The 23,308-nt window shown below is 34.9% G+C and overlaps 1 protein-coding gene across 2 annotated transcripts in view; it reads left to right on the forward strand.

The window, feature by feature from the left end:
- Nucleotides 1-22,612, forward strand: part of BMPR2 (bone morphogenetic protein receptor type 2) — a 197,356-nt gene extending 174,744 nt beyond the window's left edge. Inside the window, exons 11-13 of one of the 2 annotated variants that reach the window (XM_025442055.3) lie at nt 8,179-8,351; nt 11,606-12,885; nt 15,095-22,612. In XM_025442055.3, the coding sequence (XP_025297840.1) occupies nt 8,179-8,351; nt 11,606-12,885; nt 15,095-15,345 (1,704 nt within the window). In that variant the 3' untranslated portion in view covers nt 15,346-22,612. The remainder of the gene's footprint in view (nt 1-8,178; nt 8,352-11,605; nt 12,886-15,094) is intronic. The other variant, XM_049106654.1, reaches the window with a different exon arrangement.
- The last annotated feature ends 696 nt before the right edge of the window (nt 22,613-23,308 follow it).

Here is a 23,308-nt window from a genome sequence, read left to right on the forward strand (position 1 = left end):
TCACTTTTTTATCTTGGTCAAAAATTCGTCCGTTTGTATGTGAGTCTATATCTTTATTCTGTTTCATTGACCTATATGTCTATCTCAATGCCAATACCACAATCTTGATTACTTTAGCATCATACTATGTCTTAAAATCATGTAACATTAGTCCTCCACCTTTGTTCTTTTCACAGTGTTTTGGCTGTTCTAGGTTGTTTATATTTCTACATGAAATTTATAATCAGCTTTTCAGTTTCAACATTGAGCCTATTGGGATTTTTATTAGAATTGAATTAAATCTATAAATCAGTTTGAGAAGAATTGACGTCTTAGTAATATTGAGTTATATTAATAAAGATTTATTATTGTTTTATGCATTTGTCTCTTAAATTGTATTTTTAAAAAAAGTCACTAACCAAAAATACACTAATACTTTTTATTTTTTCTTTTACTGGTGTTCTTCATTTCTTCATATGGCTTCAAGTTATTGTCTAGCACCCTTTCACTTGAGTCTGAATGATCCCCTTTGGCATTTCTCATAGGGAAGATCTGCTAGCAACAACCCACCTCAGCTGTTGTTTAATCTAAGAATGTCTTAATTTCTCCTTCATTATTGAAGGATGATTTTGTTTGATATAGAATTCTTGGTTAACACTTGTTTTCTTTCAGCACTTTATTTATTTATTTATTTTAATTTTTTTTCTTTCAGCACTTTAAATATATCATTCCCCTGCCTCTAGCTTCCATGGTTTCTGATGGCTATCAACTTTTATTCATGATCCCTTGGACATTTCAAGTCACCTCTCTCTTGCTGCTTCAAGATTCCCCCCCTTTTTTTTAATTCTCTTTTCATCTTTTATTTTTTTATAGTTTGATTACAGTATATCTTAGGATAGTTCTTTTTGAGTATATCCTACTTAGAATTTAGGGTTTATTGGATGTGTAGATTTTTCTACTATTAAAGTTATAAAGTTTTGGACCATTATTTCTTCAAATATTCTTTCTGCCCATTTTTCTTTCATTTTCTTCTGGGACTTCCATTCTGTATATTTTGGTATGATTGATGGTGCCTTCCATGTCTTTTAGGCTCTGCTTATTTTTCTTCATTTTTTTTTGTTTCTGTTCCTCAGACTGCATAATTTTTTCAATCTCCAAGTTCAGTAATTCTTCTCTCTATTCATATCTGCTGTTTGAATCACTAGTGAATTTTTCATTTTAGTTTTTGTACTTTTAAGCTCCAAAGTGTCTTTCTGGCTCTTTTTCTTTTTTTCTGGCTCTTTTTTATAGTTTTTATCTTTATTGCTATTCTCCAATTGATGAGAAGTTGCTTTCCTATTCTTTTGTCCATTGTTTCCTTCTTCTTTTGAGCATATCTCAACTCTTTTTTCTAGTAACTGTATCATCATCTGTATTGCCTCAGGGACAATTCCTTTAATATCTTTTTTCTGTGAATGGGGTATACATTCTTGGGTATTTTGTATGCTTTGTAATTTTGTAAAGTCTGGACATTTTAAATATCCTGATGAGCAAAAAGAAAACAAAAGAAAAAAAAGAAAAGATAAGAAAATACTCTCCAGGTCTTTGCAGATTGGCTTTGTGTTGGGGCCCTCCTTGAACATTTATCCAGACCCCTTACAATTCTGCTGTAGCCTTTACTTTCAGCTAGCACTGAGTTTAAAGACCAGCCTGTTAGGAAAACTTATGGTCCTCTCTGAGCATGCATCCCTCCCTGGATGTGTGCGTGGAAGTTTCCTCATGCATGCAGTTTTTCAAAACTTTCATTCCCCAAAGTGTATCACATCCCAGCCTTTCCTCCCTCACTTTCAGCATTTCTGTTGTGTGGTTCAGTTGTTGCATGTTACCCCAGGCTGTAACACTTGTTTGTTTGGCTTTCAGTGATCTCAAGGAATGTTTTCACTTGGTCATATCTACTTCTCTCTTCTGAGAGAGTTCTAAGTTAGGCAGAATAAAGACAGGCCTCTTTCTTTGGTTCTTCAGGGAATTCATAGACATGTCAAAACAGACAATGTAATTCCTTGGGAACAATATGACTTTCTTCCCTCTGGGACTAGGTACCCACATGGAGAAGACAGGCTGCCATCTTCATATTTTATTCAGTTGCTCCAAACATTTAACTAACTTCTAGAGCTTCAGTAAGGTTGATTTTGACAGTTTTTACCAGGATTTTTGGTACTTCTGTGAAAGAATGTCCACTGGTCTCCTCTCTCTGCCATCTTCACTAATGTCCTCATACAGTGAGGTGGGAAATATTCTTCTCTCTTTGATTTTCTGGGGAGAATTGGCATTATCTCCTTGAATGTTTGATAGAATTAGTGAAGCCATCTAGGCCTGGATTTTTCTTTGTGGGGAAGTTTTAAACTATAAATTTATAGATACAGAAACTTTTCAAGTCATCTATATTTTCTTAAGTGAGCTTTGACAGTTTGTGCCTTTGAAGGAATTTGTCCATTTCATCAAAATTGTCAAATCCTTTCTTAATATTTGTTTAAAAACCTTAAACTAACTCCCCATTGGTGACTTAATCTTCCTGTTTCTAAACAGTTTATTTCCTTAATCTTCTCTTATCTACTCTTTTACTTATTCTGGGATATTCAACATTACTTTACTTCTAGATCAATTTTGTACAACCAAATCATTATTTTTAGGACCCTCAGAATCCCATAATTAATCAACCCCTTTATATTCTCAGATTTTTCTAATTTTTCCTTTTCCCTATTTCATACTAATTTACTTCTAAATCTTTACTTGTGTAAATGATTTAGTAACCATTATTCAACTTTGTTTGGAACTTCTAATAAATTTTTCTAAGAAAAAAATCAAATTACAACTTTTATAATAGAACCCATTCATCCACTAGTAACTGGCTGTGTTATATCAGCATAGTTTAGAGGCAATCATCATAGGATAATATATAAACTTTGGAGCTATGCTGCCTGGGCTTTGGTCTTAGCTTTGCCACTTATTAGCTGTGTGCCCTAATTTCTCCTTTGGACCTCTTTCCTGCATATGAAAAGTGGGTGTGATAATAATATTTCAAATAAGAATTAAGTGAGTTAGAACACAGTCTAGTATATACTAAGAACTCAACATTTGTTAACTGTTATTATGCATCAATAATGACTCTGTCTTCAAAATGGAAACTTCTTACAGGTAGGGACTAGGGTTTCTGTTTACCAAATTTTATTCATCATCTAGGACAGCGCCTTGGTGAATGTCTTATTTTGGCAGGGGTGTGAGTAGAATGGAGGTGGGGTCTTTTTTTTTTTTTTAAGATTTTATTTATTCATGACAGAGAGAAAGGCAGAGACACAGGCAGAGGGAGAATCAGGCTCCATGCAGGGAGTCCGACGTGGGACTCGATCCTGGGACTCCAGGATCACACCCCAGGCCCAAAGCGGTGCTAAACCGCTGAGCCACCAGGGCTGCCCTGGGGTCTTTTTTGAAAAAGTGTTTTTACAAATTAGTCCCAACTATATAATGAAAAGTAACAAATACAGCCTCATTCAGTGTCTGTCTTTCCTCCAGATACAGAAAACAGCCAATATACAATTTTTAGCTGCTTGGATTTTGATGTTTCTGAGCTCTTCTGGGCAGTTGGTGAATGGGACTCTGTGCAATAGGTAGTGCTCTGTTTTGTAAAGAAAAGGGTCTCTTTCAGTTTTGTGTGGAAAGTCATCCACATCTTTGCTTTAGAAAGATTTGTGTGTATACTTCATTGTATTACACTTCATGTTTAGTAATTAAGAGCAAGAATGAAACTGTAAATTTGTGTGGTATATGGTAGGTATGTGCTTGAATTAAAAAGTAATAAAGTTTCTCTGAAAGAATACCCAAGAAATTGGTCACATTTGTTGCCTATAGACAGGGAAAATGGGTGATTGGTGGATAGGAATGGAAGGGAGATTATATTCTCTTTCTGACCTTTTGAATTTATTGGCATATCCATATATTACCTATTCAAAAAATTAATTAAATGCATGTAGTCAAAATTCAAAGAATTCAAACAATAAAAAATTATTTTTAGCAATACAAAAAATATGCCCTGAAAACATCCACTCACCCTAGCCATCTAAAAGGCCCTTCAAAGAAACAACCATTGTTACATTCCTTTTGTAGACTTCAGAAATTTCTATGGATTACATGATTCTATGTTTTTATATCCTTTTCTAATATATAGATGGGAATTACTTCATCCACTTACCTTACTATTTTTACTTAGCAATTGGGAACATATACATCTTCCTAATTCTTTTCATTCTGCATAGTACCCATTATACTGTAAGTTTTTAGCCAGATCCCTATTAGAGGACATGTGAGTGGTTTCCAGCTTTTGCTGTTATAAATGATACTGCAGTGGACATCTTATACATGCATTTTTCTACAAATGTATAGCTGTGTTTGAGGAATAAATTCCTGGAAGTAGTATTAGTGAATCAGAGGATTAATACATTTAAAATTTGTTACTGATATATTACCTTCCAAATTGAGGACACGCCCAACAATAGTATATAAGTGCCTGCTTTCTCATCACCAACACTGTGTTATAAAAATATTTTTATCTTTCTTAATGTGATAGGCAAAAATTGATCTTGTTTTAATTTGTGACTAGTAACTAGTAGAGCCAAGATTTGAAGTGAGGTTCTTAAACGAGCTGTCACTCTTGCTACAAAACTGAAATATTCTTAACTACTATACTGTACTGCCTCAACATAGTAAGATTAAATATCTTTGCATATTTTATCAGGAATTTGCACTTCTTGTTTATGTCCCCTTTGTCCATATTTCTATTATGCATTTACTATAATTTTTTAAATGTCTTGTTACTACTAGCAAGCATCACAGAAATTCGGCCAAGAAATATTAAGAGATGTTAAAACTAGTGGGTGAACAGGTGAATAGAGGATTATATATTTATAGAGTCTTGAAGTATTCCCTCCATCCCAAAAATACTGATTAAAGCCTTAAAAAAAAAAACCCACTGATTGAATATAAAAGGGAAAAATGGAACTTCACAGTAGACACTGACTCAGGTATGTGATCAAGGTTAGCTTCACTAGTAATGAGACAAATCAAAATGGTGGACCACAGAAAGAGCACAGCATATCTTCTGTGATATTTTTGACAAAGTTTCAAACTTTGAATCTCACCATGAGAAAATATCAGTTAAATTGAGATTCTAAAAAGTAATTGACTGTGTCCCCTAGGTGGCTCAGTTGGTTAAGCATCTGACTCTTGATTTCAGCTCAGGTCATGATCTCAGGGTTGTGGGATGGAGCCCCACATGGAGATTCTGTGTTCAGCAGGAGTTTGCTGGAGATTCTCTCCTTCCCTCTCCCTTTACCCCACCCCCTACTCTTTTGCTGTCTCTCTCCCAAATAATAAATAAATCTTTTTTTTAAAAAAAACCTGGCCTATAATTTTCCAAAATGTCAAGTCCATGAAAGACAAGAAAAGTAAGTTTGAAATTATTTCAAAATACAAAAAGACTAGTTCATTTTATCAAACCAATATCAAAATCCACTAAGGTAAATGTATAACTAGTTCAGAGGTATATTTATTTAAAAATTTAATTGCGGGATCCCTGGGTTGCACAGCGGTTTAGCGCCTGCCTTTGGCCCAGGGCACGATCCTGGAGACCCGGGATCGAATCCCACATCGGGCTCCCGGTGCATGGAGCCTGCTTCTCTCTCTGCCTATGTCTCTGCCTCTCTCTCTCTCTTTCTGTGTGACTATCATAAATAAATAAATAAATATTTTTTAAAATAAATAAAAATAAAAATTTAATTGATTTCTGAACTTCCTCTGTTATTTTCAAATCCAAGTTAGTTTTAAATCCGTTATATATAGTTTTTTCTCAAATTTACATATTTTATATTTGGAATTCAACTACTTGCTAAAATTGATTTATAATCCCAAAGCCAGTACTCTGAATGCTTTTATGGTTATTCATAGGTATACACAGAGCAGCAAAAAGCTTTAGTTACCAGATGTACATGTTCCCAACTAAGGGCAACAAAGTGCTCTGCCTTTTTGTTTCATCTCTTACGCTATAAACTGGTATCCTTTTTGCTATTTAGTGTATTTTTCACATTTTAGGCCATTTTGTTAGTGATTTCTGGTTTAAAATAGCCCCTGTGTATAGTGCTAACATTGCTGAGTAGTGTTCATAAGCACTAGAAGGCTGTGATGTGCTTTTGAAGAAGAAAAATATGTGCTACACTTACTTTGCTAGGGGATGATGTAGAGAGAGTACTGTTGGCGTGAGCACAGTTAATAAAATGAATATCTATTTTTAAAGTTACCTTTAAACAGAAACACAAATAAAACAAGATTATGTATTGATGAGTTGATGAAAATGTTGTGGCCAGAGGCTCATCTGTATTTTCCCTAGGAACAATGGTTCAGTGTTCCCTAATTCAGCATTTACAGCAACTTTGTAGAACATGACTATCATAGATAACAGATTTAGGGATGCCTGGGTTGCTCAGTAGTTGAGTGTCTGCCTTTGGCTCAAGGCATAATTCCGGGGTTCCAGGATTGAATCCCACATCGGGCTTCCTGCATGGAGCCTGCTTCTCCCTCTACCTGTGTCTCTGCCTCTCTGTGTGTCTCTCATGAATAAATAAAATCTTAAAAAAATAATAACAGATTCAACTGTACTTCTAACATAAACACCAAACTTCTACCTCAGGGAGGTTACAGTTGCCCTCAAACTCCATATGATCAGTATCTATTCTTCAGGTTCTTCCAAATTTGAGAAATACGTAGATTATTATTTAATGAGAGGATTGTCCATTGATATCTATATCTATTGCTTAAATTTTAATTTTTACTCAATAGTCAGAGCCTAGAACATATAATAAGATAGATTTCAAAGCTCCATGTAAGGGTGCCTTAGTGACACAGTCAATTAAGCATCTATCTCTTGGTTTTGGCTCAGATCATGATCTCAGGATCATGAAATTGAACCCCATCATGAGCTCTGCCCTCAGTGTGAAGTCTGCTTTAGACTCTTTTTTTCCACTCTGCCCCTCCCCCCTCAAATAAATAAATAAATATTTTTAAAAATCGATGTAAAGTTTAGCCTTAAAAAATACAGGCTTTGGATTTGTGCTGTGGTCAGAATTGGGGAACCAGCAATGCTGCGCTGAGGCAGGCAGCTTAGAAGAGTGAAGGGATCAGGGAAGATGGTGTCAAGGGTGAGCCATGGTACAGGTATTCATTTAGCATATGCCCAGAACAAACACTATCAACTTTCCTGCAGGTTAAGATTTGTTTGTTAGAGAACACAACTCATTAGGAAAACGCTAAAAATGTTGCCAAGATAGCAGCTAACAAGGATTTTAGCTTAAAATAGGCTTGTGAGATAAAATGCTCAGATTAAGCATTTCATGGTATACATACCAAAAATGATTTGTCAGTTATCTGAAACATTAAAATTAAGTGCTATTCTACACTTTTATTTGTTTGATCTGGCAACCCTCACCTTAATTTTTTTGAAAGTGTTTTAAAGGTGCAAGAACTGTGAATATCAGCAGGTAAAAAGCTTTGAAGCTTAATAAAAACAAATCCAAAAAACAAGTCTGAAAGGAACCTGGATGACAGTTTACGAGGTGTTTTTAAAAAGAGAGTTCAACCAACTTTACCCAAAAGGGAGACTATTGTTCATTGCTGATATAGATGAGTACTACAGAACAAGACTGCTTTTGATACTATCACTGAAATTCAAAATGTCAAGCCTTTAAACTTCACAGTTAGAAATGAAGTACTCTTTACTAGGAGTAAAAAAGCTCACCTAGAGATTGAAGATAGCCTGTTACCAAAATTCCATCAAACTCAAAACTCATTTTTGAAGTAGAATTAGTAGCTGTTGATTGAAATAACAGTGAACAATGGCATAAACCTGTGACCTTGATGAACCATGTAACTTTTTACAACTGCTCACATTTTTGGCTAATTCTTTAGAAGTTAAGGTAAACCTTGCTTTGCTTACTTGTTCCTCATCTTTTGGAAAATATGACCCTTTACAAATCTCTGAAGTCCAAAATATTTTATTATAGCTGTGTAAAATGTTGGTTAAAGAAAATTGATTTTTCTTTCACCTCATGTCACTAAAAATCTCAATGCCTTTTTTTTTTTGTAAAGATATACTGTTTGACATGTACTTTATTATAGGCAGTGAGGTCACTCAAGGAGACAATCGAAGACTGTTGGGACCAGGATGCAGAGGCTCGGCTTACTGCACAATGTGCTGAGGAGAGGATGGCTGAACTTATGATGATATGGGAAAGAAACAAATCTGTGAGCCCCACAGTCAATCCCATGTCTACTGCTATGCAGAATGAGCGGTAAGACCTGGAGGGGTTTGGCATTCATCATCAGTCAGTATTGAAAATTGAAACTAAACAGAATAGAAAAAAGACTATTAAACTAATCTAATAGAGCAATGATAAATTCCTATAATCTAACATTCTAACTTTTCTTTCAATGTATCCATTTTTTTAGTGAAGATTTTTGTTTGGTATAAATGCAAGATGGAATCGGTGGGGTTTTTTTTTTATATCTCAAGATATAATAAAAGAGGTTAGTCTTTATTAATGCATCTTATTCCCTAAAATAATAAAGGCAAAACATTTTCATATTTCCAAAAGTTTATAAACACTTCTACACATACTGCCTCATCTATCATTTGTTGTTATTATTTCTCTTTCTCTTGCTTTTGTTTTTTTGATTTTTTTAGAATAAAACTATGAACTTGCCTATGTATCTAACCACTGTTTCACTAGAGACTAAGATTTCAGGCTTCCTATCCAATGCCCTATTGTAATATACTACTTTAACATGAAATAAATTAATTAGGTCTTTCCCTCCCATCATGAATATTACTTTATGAGACATTTCTTTGTTAAACTATGATTTTTGGGGGATGCCAGGGTAGCTCAGTCAGTTAAGCGTCTGCCTTCGGTCCAGGGTCCTGGGACAAAGTCCCACATCAGGCTTTCTGCTCCACCGGGAGTCTGCTTCTCTCTCTTCCTCTGCTGCTCCCCTTGCTTGTGTGCTCCCTTTTTCTCTCTCTCTCTCTCTCTCTCTCTCTTTCTCTTTCTCTTTCTCTTTCTCTTTCTCTCTCTTTCTCTCTGTCAAATGAATAAATAAAATCTTAAAAAAAAAAAAAAAAAAAGCTATGGGGCAGCCCTGGTGGTGCAGTGGTTTAGTGCTGCCTGCAGCCTGGGGCGTGATCCTGGAGACCTGGGATCGAGTCCCACGTCGGGCTCCCTGCATGGAGCCTGCTTCTTCCTCTGCCTGTGTCTCTGCCTCTCTCTGTGTGTGTGTGTCTCTCATGAATAAATAAATAAAATCGGAAAAAAAAAAGCTATGATTTTTCATCCTAAATAAAAGTGCTTTTTAAAAAATTCCTTTAAAAAATTGAAACTTTCAGGCTGTCATCTGTGTTTCTTTGTCCCATGTTTAGGGGAAAGTTTTCCCCAAAATATGTCATTTTATTTAATTCATGTTAAAAATTTTCAGAAAAGTACCTAGGAAAGATTTACCAGAGAAAATATACTTGGTTATTGAATAATTTTTTTGCTATTTTCTATTATTCTAATCGCTAAGAGCAATTTGTGTTATGAACTATAGACCCAAAATTGGGTTTACACTGCTTGTGTTTGGATTGAACTAGCTTCAGCATGTGAAGTCTTATTCCTTATATGTCAACAAGCAAGGAAGGTAAAGACTAGCAATTCTAAATATAGATTTTCTTACTTTACACATACTTGAGGATAGCCTTCTGCTTCTACCTTCCCTGGTCTCTGTATTTTCTGTGTGCTCAAGCATGTTATTTGTACCTCTCTCAAGAGTCAGTACTTTAAGTACTTTTAAACTTTTCCTGAATGGTAAGAAGAAATCCTTGATGCAACCCTCCCTTGTGTTGACCATTTTTTGCTCCCTAAGTCATTCAGTTCTATGTTTTACATGTTTCTCATGTCTAGTCACTTCTAAAGTTTCCCCTAAGTCATGGTTCATCCCATAGTCATTCCACTCTAAGTTTCATTGTATTGAATCTTATCCCCCAGACCTCTTTTCCATGTGCTGTACAACTACTTTTTTATTCTTCACCCTCCTGCCATTCTACTTTAGCTGCTACTTTCCTCTTGTAATACTTGTATCTATTAATGTTCCCATTGTTTAGTTAAAGCTACCTCTGGCTTTTATTTTAAATAACCTAAATACGTAACACTATGATACTCAAGAACCATCTCTTTCAAGGTGTGATGATGGCTGTGAAAAACTCTTGATAAACTGGAGAGTATTTCTGAATTATTATTCCTTTATCTGAATATCACACTCTGCCTTATACTCTCAGGCTGTAGAACTTTCATTGAATGGCTCAGTTTACCCCCAGAAAGGTACATTCCATTGCTAGACAGTCTCTTAATTGAAGCATGGAAAAGCTTTGGAACAGCCTAAAAGCTTACACTCTTTTTACCATTTGGCTATTGGAACTTAACTGGTAAAGTATTTGCTGAGGCCACTATGTATCTAGGATTATAGGAGTACAAAAGAAACATATACCCACTTGTGAACCTTTATGTCTGGTTGTGCAGGTATACAGTTCATAAAGATATATTTGGTAATGTTATAAAACTATAGAGAAGGGATCCCTGGGTGGCTCAGCGGTTTAGCACCTGCCTTTGACCCAGGGCGCGATCCTGGAGTCCCGGGATCAAGTCCCGCGTCAGGCTCCTGGCATGGAGCCTGCTTCTCCCTCTGCATGTGTCTCTGCCTCTTTCTCTCTCTCTATGTCTATCATGAATAAATAAATAAAATCTTAAAAAAAAAACTATAGAGGAGATTTTTTTAATTAACTCTTCTAAATGAAAATAATGGACATTTATGAAAATCCTATCTAGATCCACCTAAGTTTTTCAGTAGTCTTTTTTTAGTAGTCTTAATTCATATAAAACTAGCATTTAGGGCAGTGCAGGTGGCTCAGCAGTTTAGCGCCACCTTCAGCCCAGGGCCTGATCCTGGAGACCCAGGATTGAGTCCCACATCAGACTCCCTGCATGGAGCCTGCTTCTCCCTCTGCCTGTGTCTCTGCCTCTCTGTGTGTGTGTGTGTGTCTCTCATGAATAAATAAAATCTTTAAAAAATTATTAAAAGAATTAAAAATAAAACTAGCATTTAGGGGCGCCTGGGTGGTTCAGTGGTTAAGTGTCTGCCTTTGACTCAGGTAATGATCTCAGGGTTTAGGATCAAGCCCACCCTCCACCACCACCCCCATCCCTCACTCCCCTGCACTCTGAACTCAAGGAGGAGTCTGTTTCTCTCTCTCCCTTTGCCCTCCCCCCCCCCAGCTCCTGCTCTCTCTCTTGCACTCTCTCTCTGTCATATAAATAAATTTATATTTTTTAAAACCTAGCATTTAGCAAGTTATTAATTGACACTTGATTATGTGATCACAGTTTTTAAATAACCTCTAGTATGTGGTTAAGAATAAAATAAAAAGCAGTTCTTATTTTAAAATCAGAGATATTAAACTTGGAGAGTCAGTTTGTCATAAATGTACATTCTCAATGTGGCACTTTTTTCTTTCTTTAAGCAACCTGTCACACAATAGGCGTGTGCCAAAGATTGGCCCTTATCCAGATTATTCTTCTTCCTCATACATTGAAGACTCCATCCATCATACTGACAGCATTGTGAAGAATATTTCCTCCGAGCATTCGATGTCTAGCACACCTTTGACTATAGGGGAAAAGAACCGGAACTCAATTAACTATGAACGGCAGCAAGCACAAGCTCGAATCCCTAGCCCTGAAACAAGTGTCACCAGCCTGTCCACTAACACAACAACCACAAACACCACTGGCCTCACTCCAAGCACTGGCATGACCACTATATCTGAGATGCCATATTCAGATGAAACCAATCTGCATGCCACAAATGTTTCACAGCCAATTGGGCCAACCCCTGTCTGCTTACAACTTACAGAAGAAGACTTGGAGACCAATAAGCTGGACCCAAAAGAAGTTGATAAGAACCTCAAGGAAAGTTCTGATGAGAATCTCATGGAGCATTCTCTTAAACAGTTCAGTGGACCAGACCCACTGAGCAGTACCAGTTCTAGCTTGCTTTACCCACTTATAAAACTTGCAGTAGAGGTGACTGGACAGCAGGACTTCACACAAGCTGCAAATGGCCAAGCATGTTTAATTCCTGATGTTCCACCCGCTCAGATCTATCCTCTCCCCAAGCAGCAAAACCTTCCTAAGAGACCTACTAGTTTGCCTTTAAACACCAAAAATTCAACAAAGGAGCCCCGGCTGAAATTTGGCAGCAAGCACAAATCAAACTTGAAACAAGTAGAAACTGGAGTTGCCAAGATGAATACAATCAATGCTGCAGAACCTCATGTGGTGACAGTCACCATGAATGGTGTAGCAGGTAGAAACCACAGTGTTAACTCCCATGCTGCCACTACCCAGTATGTTAACGGGGCAGTACCATCTGGCCAGGCAGCTAACACAGTGGTACATAGGGGCCAAGAAATGCTGCAGAATCAATTCGTTGGTGAGGATACCCGACTGAATATTAATTCCAGTCCTGATGAACATGAACCTTTGCTGAGACGAGAGCAGCAGGCTGGCCATGATGAAGGTGTTCTGGATCGTCTTGTGGACAGGAGGGAACGGCCACTGGAAGGTGGCCGAACTAATTCCAATAACAACAACAGTAATCCATGTTCAGAGCAAGATGTTCTTACACAGGGTGTTCCAAGCACAGTAGCAGATCCTGGACCATCAAAGCCCAGGAAAGCACAGAGGCCCAATTCTCTGGATCTTTCAGCCACAAATGTCCTTGATGGCAGTGGTTTGCAGTGTAAGTGAAAGAATCATTTAATCTCTCCTTCCTGTCTTTTGGGACTATTTAATTACTCATTTTTACCACTTTTGGAAATAAAATAAGCCACTTAGTTGGACCTCAAAAGTAATCAGACTATTGTAAAGAAAAAGAACGTGTTGTTGATAATTAGTCAATGTCACAATAGAATAATTACCAACTTAATGCATGCCTTATGCAGCTGCTGATTCATAATGCAGTTCATGAACTTGCTGTGAATGGTTGAGAATAAGTAAATACCAGTTTAAAAGCTCCAGGTAAAATGAGGTCAGAATTTTTGAAACAGTTGTTAAATATATTGATATTTATTATATACATATTTAGGTTTTATCACACTAACCTTAACCTTAAAAGTCCAGAAAAAATGCAGAAAAAGTCATTATAAAAAAACTAAAGTTGTTCTTGGGGTTTTTTTAGTGTCATCTTTTTCCTTTTTTTTTTTTTTTAAATAAATTTATTTTTTATTGGTGTTCAATTTGTCAACATACAGAATAACACCCAGTGCTCATCCCATCCAGTGCCCGCCACCCAGTCATCCCCACCCCCCACCCACCTCCCCTTCCACCACCCCTAGTTCGTTTCCCAGAGTTAGGAGTCTTTCATGTTCTGTCTCCCTTTCTGATATTTCCCACTTATTTTTTCTCCTTTCCCCTTTATTCCCTTTCACTATTTTTTATATTCCCCAAATGAATGAGACCATATAATGTTTGTCCTTTTCCGATTGACTTACTTCACTCAGCATAATACCCTCTAGTTCCATCCACGTCGAAGCAAATGGTGGGTATTTGTCGTTTCTAATGGCTGAGTAATATTCCATTGTATACATAAACCACATCTTTTTTATCCATTCATCTTTTGATGGACACCAAGGCTCCTTCCACAGTTTGGCTATTATGGACGTTGCTGCTATAAACATCGGGGTGCAGGTGTCCCGGCGTTTCATTGCATCTGTATCTTTGGGGTAAATAAATCCCCAGCAGTGCAATTGCTGGGTCATAGGGCAGATCTATTTTTAATTCTTTGAGGAACCTCCACACAGTTTTCCAGAGTGGCTGCGCCAGTTCACATTCCCACCAACAGTGCAAGAGGGTTCCCCTTTCTCCGCATCCTCTCCAACATTTGTGGTTTCCTGCCTTGTTAATTTTCCCCATTCTCACTGGTGTGAGGTAGTATCTCATTGTGGTTTTGATTTGTATTTCCCTGATGGCAAGTGATGCGGAGCATTTATGTTGGCCATGTGTATGTCTTCCTCTGTGAGATTTCTTTTTCGAGAGTTATGTTTTGAGCCTTTTATATGCCTATAGCACTGTTCCATGGTTCCCCTAGAAATCTAAACAAATAACTTGATACTTGGTTTCTGGCTCTAAAGGGATTGTAACACAAGATAGGAGAGCTCACCAAAATCTTTAACAGTCATCATTATACAGAATAATTTCTCTTTTAGATTGACTGATAGCACTTTTAGAAAAAAAGTCATATTTTATAGTTGTCAAGAACTATAAAATGGCCTGAAAGGATTCAGCTCTCAAAATTAATCAGTAGAAGGGCACTTGGCTGGCTCAGTCAGTGGAGCATGCAATTTGACCTTGGGGTGGTGAGTTCAAGCTCCATGTTGGGCCTAGAGCTGATTTAAAAAAAAAAAAAAAACAGTAGAATCTAACCCCTTGCTTGAGTGGCTTTAATTATAAATTGATTGACATACCCTATAGCAGGGCTCCATAGCAATAAAATGTCTTGTCAAGTATGGGAAAGAGAAATTACTAGAAAATTTATACTGTAGTATTTATGTCATTCTTCTGAAAATATTATATGCCAGATACCTTTAAAATTTGATCTGCTTTGAACATTAAGTAGAATGATTAAATGTATTTTGCCAAGTTGGGACCACTACAACAACTAAAGGATTTGAGAATACATCTGAGAACCTTTCATTTTCTCCTCTGTTTTTGCTTGCCTAATAGAATAATCCAACCAGTTATGAAAACAGTTGGGCTTAAAGAGTCTCAAAATAAATTGGTTAAGTTTTGCCTAGAAAATAATTGCCTGGCATCATGAATTTCAAGTAGTGTCTACTAATAAATACCTCCTGCAGATATTAGCTTAATCCGTTTTTGAGTTACAACCCTAATTTTTTTTACCAATTAAGTTTCTTTATATATAGTTTATTTTTCTATCCTTTTATTTCCAGTAGGTGAGTCAACACAAGATGGAAAATCGGGATCTGGTGAAAAGATCAAGAAACGTGTGAAAACTCCCTATTCTCTTAAGCGGTGGCGCCCCTCCACCTGGGTCATTTCCACTGAACCACTGGACTGTGAGGTCAACAACAATGGCAGTGACAGAGCAGTTCATTCCAAATCCAGCACCGCAGTTTACCTTGCAGAAGGAGGCACTGCCACAACTATGGTGTCTAAAGATATAGGAATGAACTGTCTGTGAAATATTTTCAAGCCTTTGGAGTGAAATTATTTTTTGCATCATTTAAATGTGCAGAAGACATTTAAAAGAAACTGCTTTATCTTCCTGTCAGTATCCCCTCTCACCCCTGCAACAGGACTTGCTTTAAATAGATTTCAGCTATGCAGAAAAATTTAGCTTATGCTTCCATATTTTTTAATTTTGTTTTTTTAAGTTTTGCACTTTTGTTTAGTCTCATTAAAGTTATATTTGTCTGTTATGACCACAGAATTATATGTGTGTGTATCAAAAGTGGTCTCAAAATATTTTTTTAAGAAAAAAAGCAAAAACAGTGTATTGCTGATAATCAGTTTGGACCAGTTTCTAAAGGTCATTAAAACAGAAGCAAATTAAGACAGGTTTGACTGCAGTGGTGTCTGATATCCATGTTTTATTTCTGGGCACAAGCTAGTTTATATGTTGAACTGTTCCTGAACATATTATCTGTTGGACATTCTTTTCTCTTGTGTTTTGTTTGAATGTGCAATAGTCTATAGTCCACAAATAAACTTTCTTGTAAGCTCTCTTCCTAACAGAGCACACATTCTTCCATAATAAGTACATTTTTCTGTCCCTCCCCCCCATACAGGTCAGTTCTATGGCAGTGATTTTTGCACAAGAGAAAGCAGCTACCTGATTTCTTGCTTTCTCTCTCCTTATGGAGAATGCAGAAACGTTGTCTCAAAGGGCTCTAAAGAAAGAACTACCAAAACCTAATTTGAAATGCCATTTCTTTTAACCTTCCAAGTCCTAAATGTTTCTTTCCAGGCATTTTAATAAACATATTTGGTTCTGGTTTTTGGAAGTTCATAAGAGAGCATAGAACAAAGTAGACAAGTCAAATATTAACTTTCTTCATTTTATTTTATTTTTATATGTATGTTCATGTTCCATATTCATTTATTTAAAAAGCACATTTTTATCAGAAAACTTATAGAGCTATACTTATATGGAATTTTTAAGTAGGTAGATGGTTAAGACTATATAGTGTTATAGCCTTCATTATCTGAATAGGCCATCTTTGATTCAAAATTACATTTCCTATTTAAAATAACTTCAAAAGTAATTCATAGTTTTGAACCAGTAATATCTTTTTATTCTCTTCCCAAACAAAGCCTGGTGACTTACCTGAAAATGAGTCTTCTTCCCATGACCTAAAACACTGTGTGGAAAAATCATTCATCTGGCATGCCAAATCCCTGTGGAAGGAAGGATTGCTGCCAAACCTATCATTTTTGAGCAGACTGAGGCTTACCTCTCTTTTTTCAAAACTGTTTCTCCACTAATCATATCTTCATAATTTGTCTTTTGGCCAGCTTTTCATATGATCTTTAATATGTGAGCAGCATTTATTATTTACATTATATTACAGTATACTTTTTAGTGATAACATGTTATGTATCCTTCAAGTCATATTGTTTTTTTTAAAACAGCTTCCTTTGCTTCTTTCGTTACTGATAATTATTTCTAAACAACAACCTCAGCATGTTTTTTTTTTTTAAATAAAGCACTTTATGTCAAATAAGGGACTTTTTTTATAAGCACAAATTATTTTCTATCAATTTGCAAACAGTGATGATCTCACTTAATTTTTCCAGATTCTCAGAGTACTTAATAGATGTTATTTAACTAAGTTCTAAGATTTCTCTGGAAGATAGAAAGCTAAGAGAAAACACAAACCCCCATATTCTTGCTTTTAGGTTATTATCTCTTGAACAATATTTTCTCACTCATATTCCTCTGTCTTCATCATTTAACTAAAGATAACATTAATTTCCCAATTTGCTGTCCAAAATATTTGTAACTTACTATATAAGCCTTCTGTTTTTTGCCATCTACTATGATCCTATGAGTTAGATATTACAACACTTAACATTTATTCTGATGGATGGCTGAACACAGTTTTGAATTTTTAGAATTAAGATTATCTTTCTAGTGCCCAGGACTTCCACTTGTTTTGTTTTATTGGCCCTTCTCTTGATTCAGGTCCTTATGGCATAATTCTTCTGTCTATGTAACAAATTATTTATATCTTCCCCACCAAACTTGCACTTAGTTCCCTTGCCTTTAAATGTTTTTGAACTGCATTTCATTTTTTTCAAACATTTGTAGGATATCTTTGAATTAAAGTAAATTATATTCCTTCTCCAGTTGAAAGCATTGAGGATAAATGACCATTTGAGGTCTAACTGATCTTTTCCTGACAGAAGAGTTACCTTATGTTCTACTTTACTTTGTGTTTAGGCTAGTTGGTTGTAATTTTTCCAGCATCTTTTTTTTTCTTGATGTTTAATAATAAAATGCTTTCAAGAATTAACATACCAAATTAAAGGAATCCTTATAAGTTCTCCATTTCATGCAAGCATATTTAAAACAAATAATTTTTTCCTAGTTTTTTAGTAGATTCTTTAAAAATAGGAAAAGCCAAAAGTGTAGATCACTTTAATAAATTTTAAATTAAATTGTACATCAGACTGATTTAGAATCTGTAATATATAAGCAAGCAAAATTACTTAAAATACTTGGTAATTTCATTCATCTAATAATGTTTCTTAAAGCTAATATTTAACTGCTAGCACAATATTTTGCATGTAGAAAAGCATTTGGATCCTTTGAATAAAGGCCATTTAATGAAAAAGATATTAAAACTCATTTTGCTAGTTTAACAACCTTAAAAGCATCATAATAGGTAATCAAATACTAATATTAATTCCCTGAACCATCTTAATTGTATGTCAGAACTAAATCATTGAAAGAATTTGATCTGAATTGGATTTAGACAAAATTTATTTAATTATAATTACTAACAATATCCTCCCTTCATAAAATCATAATTTGGGGGGAAGACCAATATCAGTGTAAAATGTTATGAAAAGGCACAGGAATTAAATAATACTAATTGATGACTTGTTATATACTGAATGCTGGTATCTATATACACAATCTCTTTTAATCCTCATAGCAACCATTTAAGGATTTTAGTTAATATTCCCACTTTACAGATTGAGGAAATTGAAGCTAAGAAAGCTAAGTCATTTGCCCAAGTTCCACATCCTAGTAATAGAGAAAGCTGGATTTTAACCTGGGTGTGCCTCTCCACATCTCTCTCATCTACACCACACTGCCTACACAATGTATGACAGGATATGTAATATATGACATGTTGTAAGAAATTCAGTCATTACACTCCAGCACAATTGTGGCTTGTATACAAGCCAAACCAGATATCTTAATGACTTTAGAAGTCAGGCGAACAAGAGACATGTAGACATGTCTATGCTGAGTGTTGCTTGAGAAATAATTAATAATTCAGATAAAATTCAATCCCACATTTGCCATCATGAATCCTAAAATTATTTCAGTTCTCTTCACTCCTGATATTCTTACATTGTAGAACTAAAAGATAAAGTAAACTTTAAGGGGAAGTGAAGGTGGCTTGTGGGAACAAAGACTTTCCACTAAATTGATTCCATACTTGATTTGGAGGAATTAATTTAACATGGATTTTAAGTCTCATCAATCCTTTGACTGCATCTTGAAAATTTCTGCTTGTAGTGATGCAGAAAATTTTAGTAATCCAGAAAACTAATAATTGAAGAGGACATAGGAAAGATACAAGGATAAGATCTTTTTTTATAAAGCAGTCTCAATAGCTTCCTTGCATGGACCCACTTATTCCAGAAAATATACGTTGGTTCTGAATATAAAAATAATTAAAGAGAGGTGGGAACACTCAAGTAACTGTGTTTCAGTGGGAATTGTCACAAAATTTGGGAAGTATTTTTATTTAAAATATTCTTTAAAAAACTAAATAAAATATTTTCAAGTTTGGCGTCTAAAGCCAAGTAGAATACCTGGTAGATTATAGTTATTTACTGAACTTTCCATTCTCAAAGTCATTTACAATGGAAAAATATTTCAATAAACTTTTTGTTTCTTTTTAAAATATTTATGGAAATGAATATTTCATTGGAAATATTCATTGACCTTGAGATTACATTGTATTCCTATACAATCCTTTATAAATTTATGTTGAACTTGCTACCAGTTATGTGCAGGTTATTGCATAACTATTCACAGATCGCTTTATATATTACTTTATCTTCCAAGCTAACTTATTAGAATTGGTACACACGTTAGTTGATTTTCTAGACCTGTTATTCCAGAAATTGTGTAACACTCCCACATACACCCCAGGAGTTTTTTTTTTTTTTTTCAGATTGAGTTGTTTCTAAATATACTTTTTACTGTCAGTTTGCTCTTCAGCAGATAAGATTGCATCTTAACTTCTAGGTTCTGAACTATGCAAATGTCAGCCAAAACTACCTTACATGATCCACTCTTAAATATACTCCTTGATCTAGTAAATCTGGCAAAACATTGTTTGAGCTAGTTACACAAATGTTATTATCAAAAGAAGGCTTTTCTATAGTTTCTCAGATTAAACTAACATAGAAGAAAAGAGGAAATCTCAGGGTGCTCTGGTGCACCTACACATTACTTGCCTTCAATCACCTTTTAGTTTGTGTCTGACTCACTCTATCCCTCGGTTATCTGACTTGCAATCTTCCGTGTCAGGAAGAGTTTCTTCATGTCTATTCTGTTTCCCTCCTATTTCATTTTATGTGTATTTGTCTCCTCCAGCAGTAAAAAAAAGAGAGCAGTTGGCCGTCTTCTTGGCCAGTATTGTTATTTTTCATTATGCTTCAGGCTTCTCAATTAACATCTAAGTCTCAGTTCTTCAGACAAAATTGCTTTGGTTCCCTTAACATTTCTTTCTCAGCCCTATTTTAATAACTATTTATACTTAAGAACACCTAAAATTATATTTTATGTTATATTCAAATTCATTACTGCAATTAAGTAATAATAGTTCTGTAGGCTAGAATTGAGAATTCAGATGTTACCATTTGATGATGGATCCAACCATCAGATTGTCAGAAAATCAGCACTTAATTTAAGTTTTGTATTATCTAACATTTTCTATTAAATTGTTGAGTTTTATGATTTTTATATTCTCATTAGTCATAACTAAAAAGCCATGCATACAGAATTGTATATAATTTTGCCATTACAATTTTTTGACCTATATTGCAGCAAGCTTAGCATTGTGATCAAGGCACAACATTTTACATATTTCTTTGTATCAAATATTAAACAAAAATGCAAGATTAACTTTCAAAACAAACCATACAATAATCAGGTATTATCTGTGAACATTTTTGCAGACCACTTTTGAAATGCTTATTATTTTGCAACATAGACTGGACTGTAACAACTTTCATTTAAATTTTAAGTGGCTGGTTAAAGTTGAGTGTTTGTGCATATAAAGAAAAATATAGGATTTTATCTCATGGCTAATGCATTTGAAAGTAAATAATTCAGAGGATTTAATGCTGTGTATTAAAATTAGACCCAAATAAATCTATCATATCTTAAAAATTCCAATTCCGTTATTACTGTGATGTTCATAGTGTTACTATCAATTGTGGTGACATTCTTTTTTTTAAACTTAATTTTCAACCCAGATTCTAAAATTTGGGTAAGAGAGAAGAAATCTTTAGAAATAAATCACATCACTAGGGCATCCAGTTTATGATTGAATTTTTAAACAAATTACTGTATTTTAAACTACAACTTTTAAAAAATGTTTCAAAAGGCAGCATGTAGGATTTTTGCATTTTATTTGTACTTCTAGATTTCAGAAACATCTTCATGTTTTAGACTCACTCTATAGACATAATATTACTTAAAAACTCAGGGCCCTTTTCATCCCTTTGCACATGAGAAACTTTAATTGATAGCAAACAAGCAATTAGTCCAGTTGAATATTTAAAGTGTTTGTTGCACATACAGTTCACTTAATGTTTCATCTTATGATTTGACTTAATTTGCATAGACATAATATCATATTTCATTAATCATAAAAACTTGCCCAGTTCCATAATTACTGAATAGAGGGAAATGACTCAACTAATTGGCTACGTGTTGCAGCCTATTTAGGCCTTTAGAGTTGAAGCACCATCTTACAACCATTTCTCATTGGGTAAATGGTTATACACGATGGGACAAATCATTTCATTTTGCTTTGTTTTTTAATGGGAGAACTTAGTTAAGCTGTTCCCCTGAGATAAAATTTTCATGAAGTAATTTAACATTATAAAACTCTCTTCTAAAAGTGAATTAATGAGCTTATAGCTTTAGTTCTAGTTTGGATGGTTTTGAAAAGGTAACCTATGGTAAGCTATTTATCACCTTGTCAGATCCAAATAGAATTTTTCCTTCAATCAGACAAGTCCAAGCTCCAAACTGATATGCTATATACTTAAAATCCTAGCAGTGAAGTTATTTGTAACCAGTCTCTTGTCTCAGGCTCTCCACCATATTACCAACCCTCTTACATATGATAGGGAAACACTTCTAAAGAAGCTTAATAGTAAGAAAACTAAATTACTAAAAGATGCAATTCAAAGATAGGTTCTGGTTAAAGTTGAATTGCTTGGCTTCTGTGGCTTTTCTTTTTCTTGTCACATTTATTTATTGAAAGTTTTTGTATGCCTTATTGTCATGTTTCCATGGAAATTATATTGTGTGTTTGTATAAGCTGGAATCATCCTTAATTTTCTGTTGATAATTTTTCAAATGAAGATAAGTGGATAATTGTAAAGTACACTAACTCTTAGGGTGTTGTAGTAGCTGAAACATGGAGATGTGTAGCTGCCATGCTTTTTCTGAATGGACAGGAGAAACATAAGCTACAGAGTATTCATTTCTGAGGATGCTTTTCTGGAATAAGAAAGGCTGAAAAATATTGGCAATTCCTCAGAACCCTCTTTCTTGTTAACGGGTATCTTTTGTTGGTGTGTTTTGCTCTACATTACAGATAGAATATCATATGAATTTATGAATAATTACTTTCAGTTATTTTGCTTTTGTAAAAGCTGTCTGAGACCTTGCTATGCTGTATAAGTTGTGTTTGATGGATCAGTGTGAGTATGAAATAAAGCAAATCACTTTTCTTTTGTATTATCTATGGATGCCACTATGAAAGCTGACATTAAGCCACTAAAGAGTTTTTTATGAATAATTGTAAGTAAATGCTTTGATATATATAAACCTAAATAAAAAGATTGTATTGCTACAGAGACATTGGAGAAGGAGATTTTAAGACAGTTCTTTAGGTTTAAAAAAAGGCTTGCTGTAAAATGGTGCATTATTCCATTTATTAAAGATCATATTAATGACAACAGTAATTGTATCTTTTGATTTTATTAGGTCACCAGAAATTATGACTGTTAGTGTGATATTTTAGGTATTTTGCACCAGAATAGTAAATATTCTAATATATTCACTACTCAGTATAATACATTAAAAAAAAAACAACTAACATTAGAATAATAGTTGCACACTTTCTGTATACCAGGCACTGTGATAGTTATTCAGCATATGTTGATAACTCTCATAGCAATCCTATAAAATACATATTGTCCTCATTTTAAAAATTAAGAAACTGTGGCACAGGGAAGTTAAATATCTTGTCCAAAGCCACAGAACTGGCAAAAATGAGATTCTAGTGTATTTTCCATTTTGCTTTGAACCACAGTTTTTTTAAAAAAAGATTTTATTTATTCATGAGAGACACTGAGAGAGAGAGACATAGGCAGAGGTAGAAGCGAGTTCCCCATGGGGAGCCCGATGTGGGACTCAATCCCCAGACCTCAGAATCACGCCCTGAGCCAAAGGTAGACGTTCAACTGAGCCATCTAGGGGTCCCTAAAGTATAGTTTTAAATCTCTGGTTATGGCAAGAGAATTCAAAAATAAAAGCAAAATTGGCCCATTGGTAAAAAGAATAGCCAGGAACATACATGAAAAAAATTTGCATTTACTAAAAAGCTGACAGGTACCAAAACACCTATCTCTATTGACCCAACATTGTGTTTGTA

The sequence above is a fragment of the Canis lupus genome, chromosome 37, assembly GCF_003254725.2.
Source record: "Canis lupus dingo isolate Sandy chromosome 37, ASM325472v2, whole genome shotgun sequence".
NCBI lineage: Eukaryota > Metazoa > Chordata > Mammalia > Carnivora > Canidae > Canis > Canis lupus.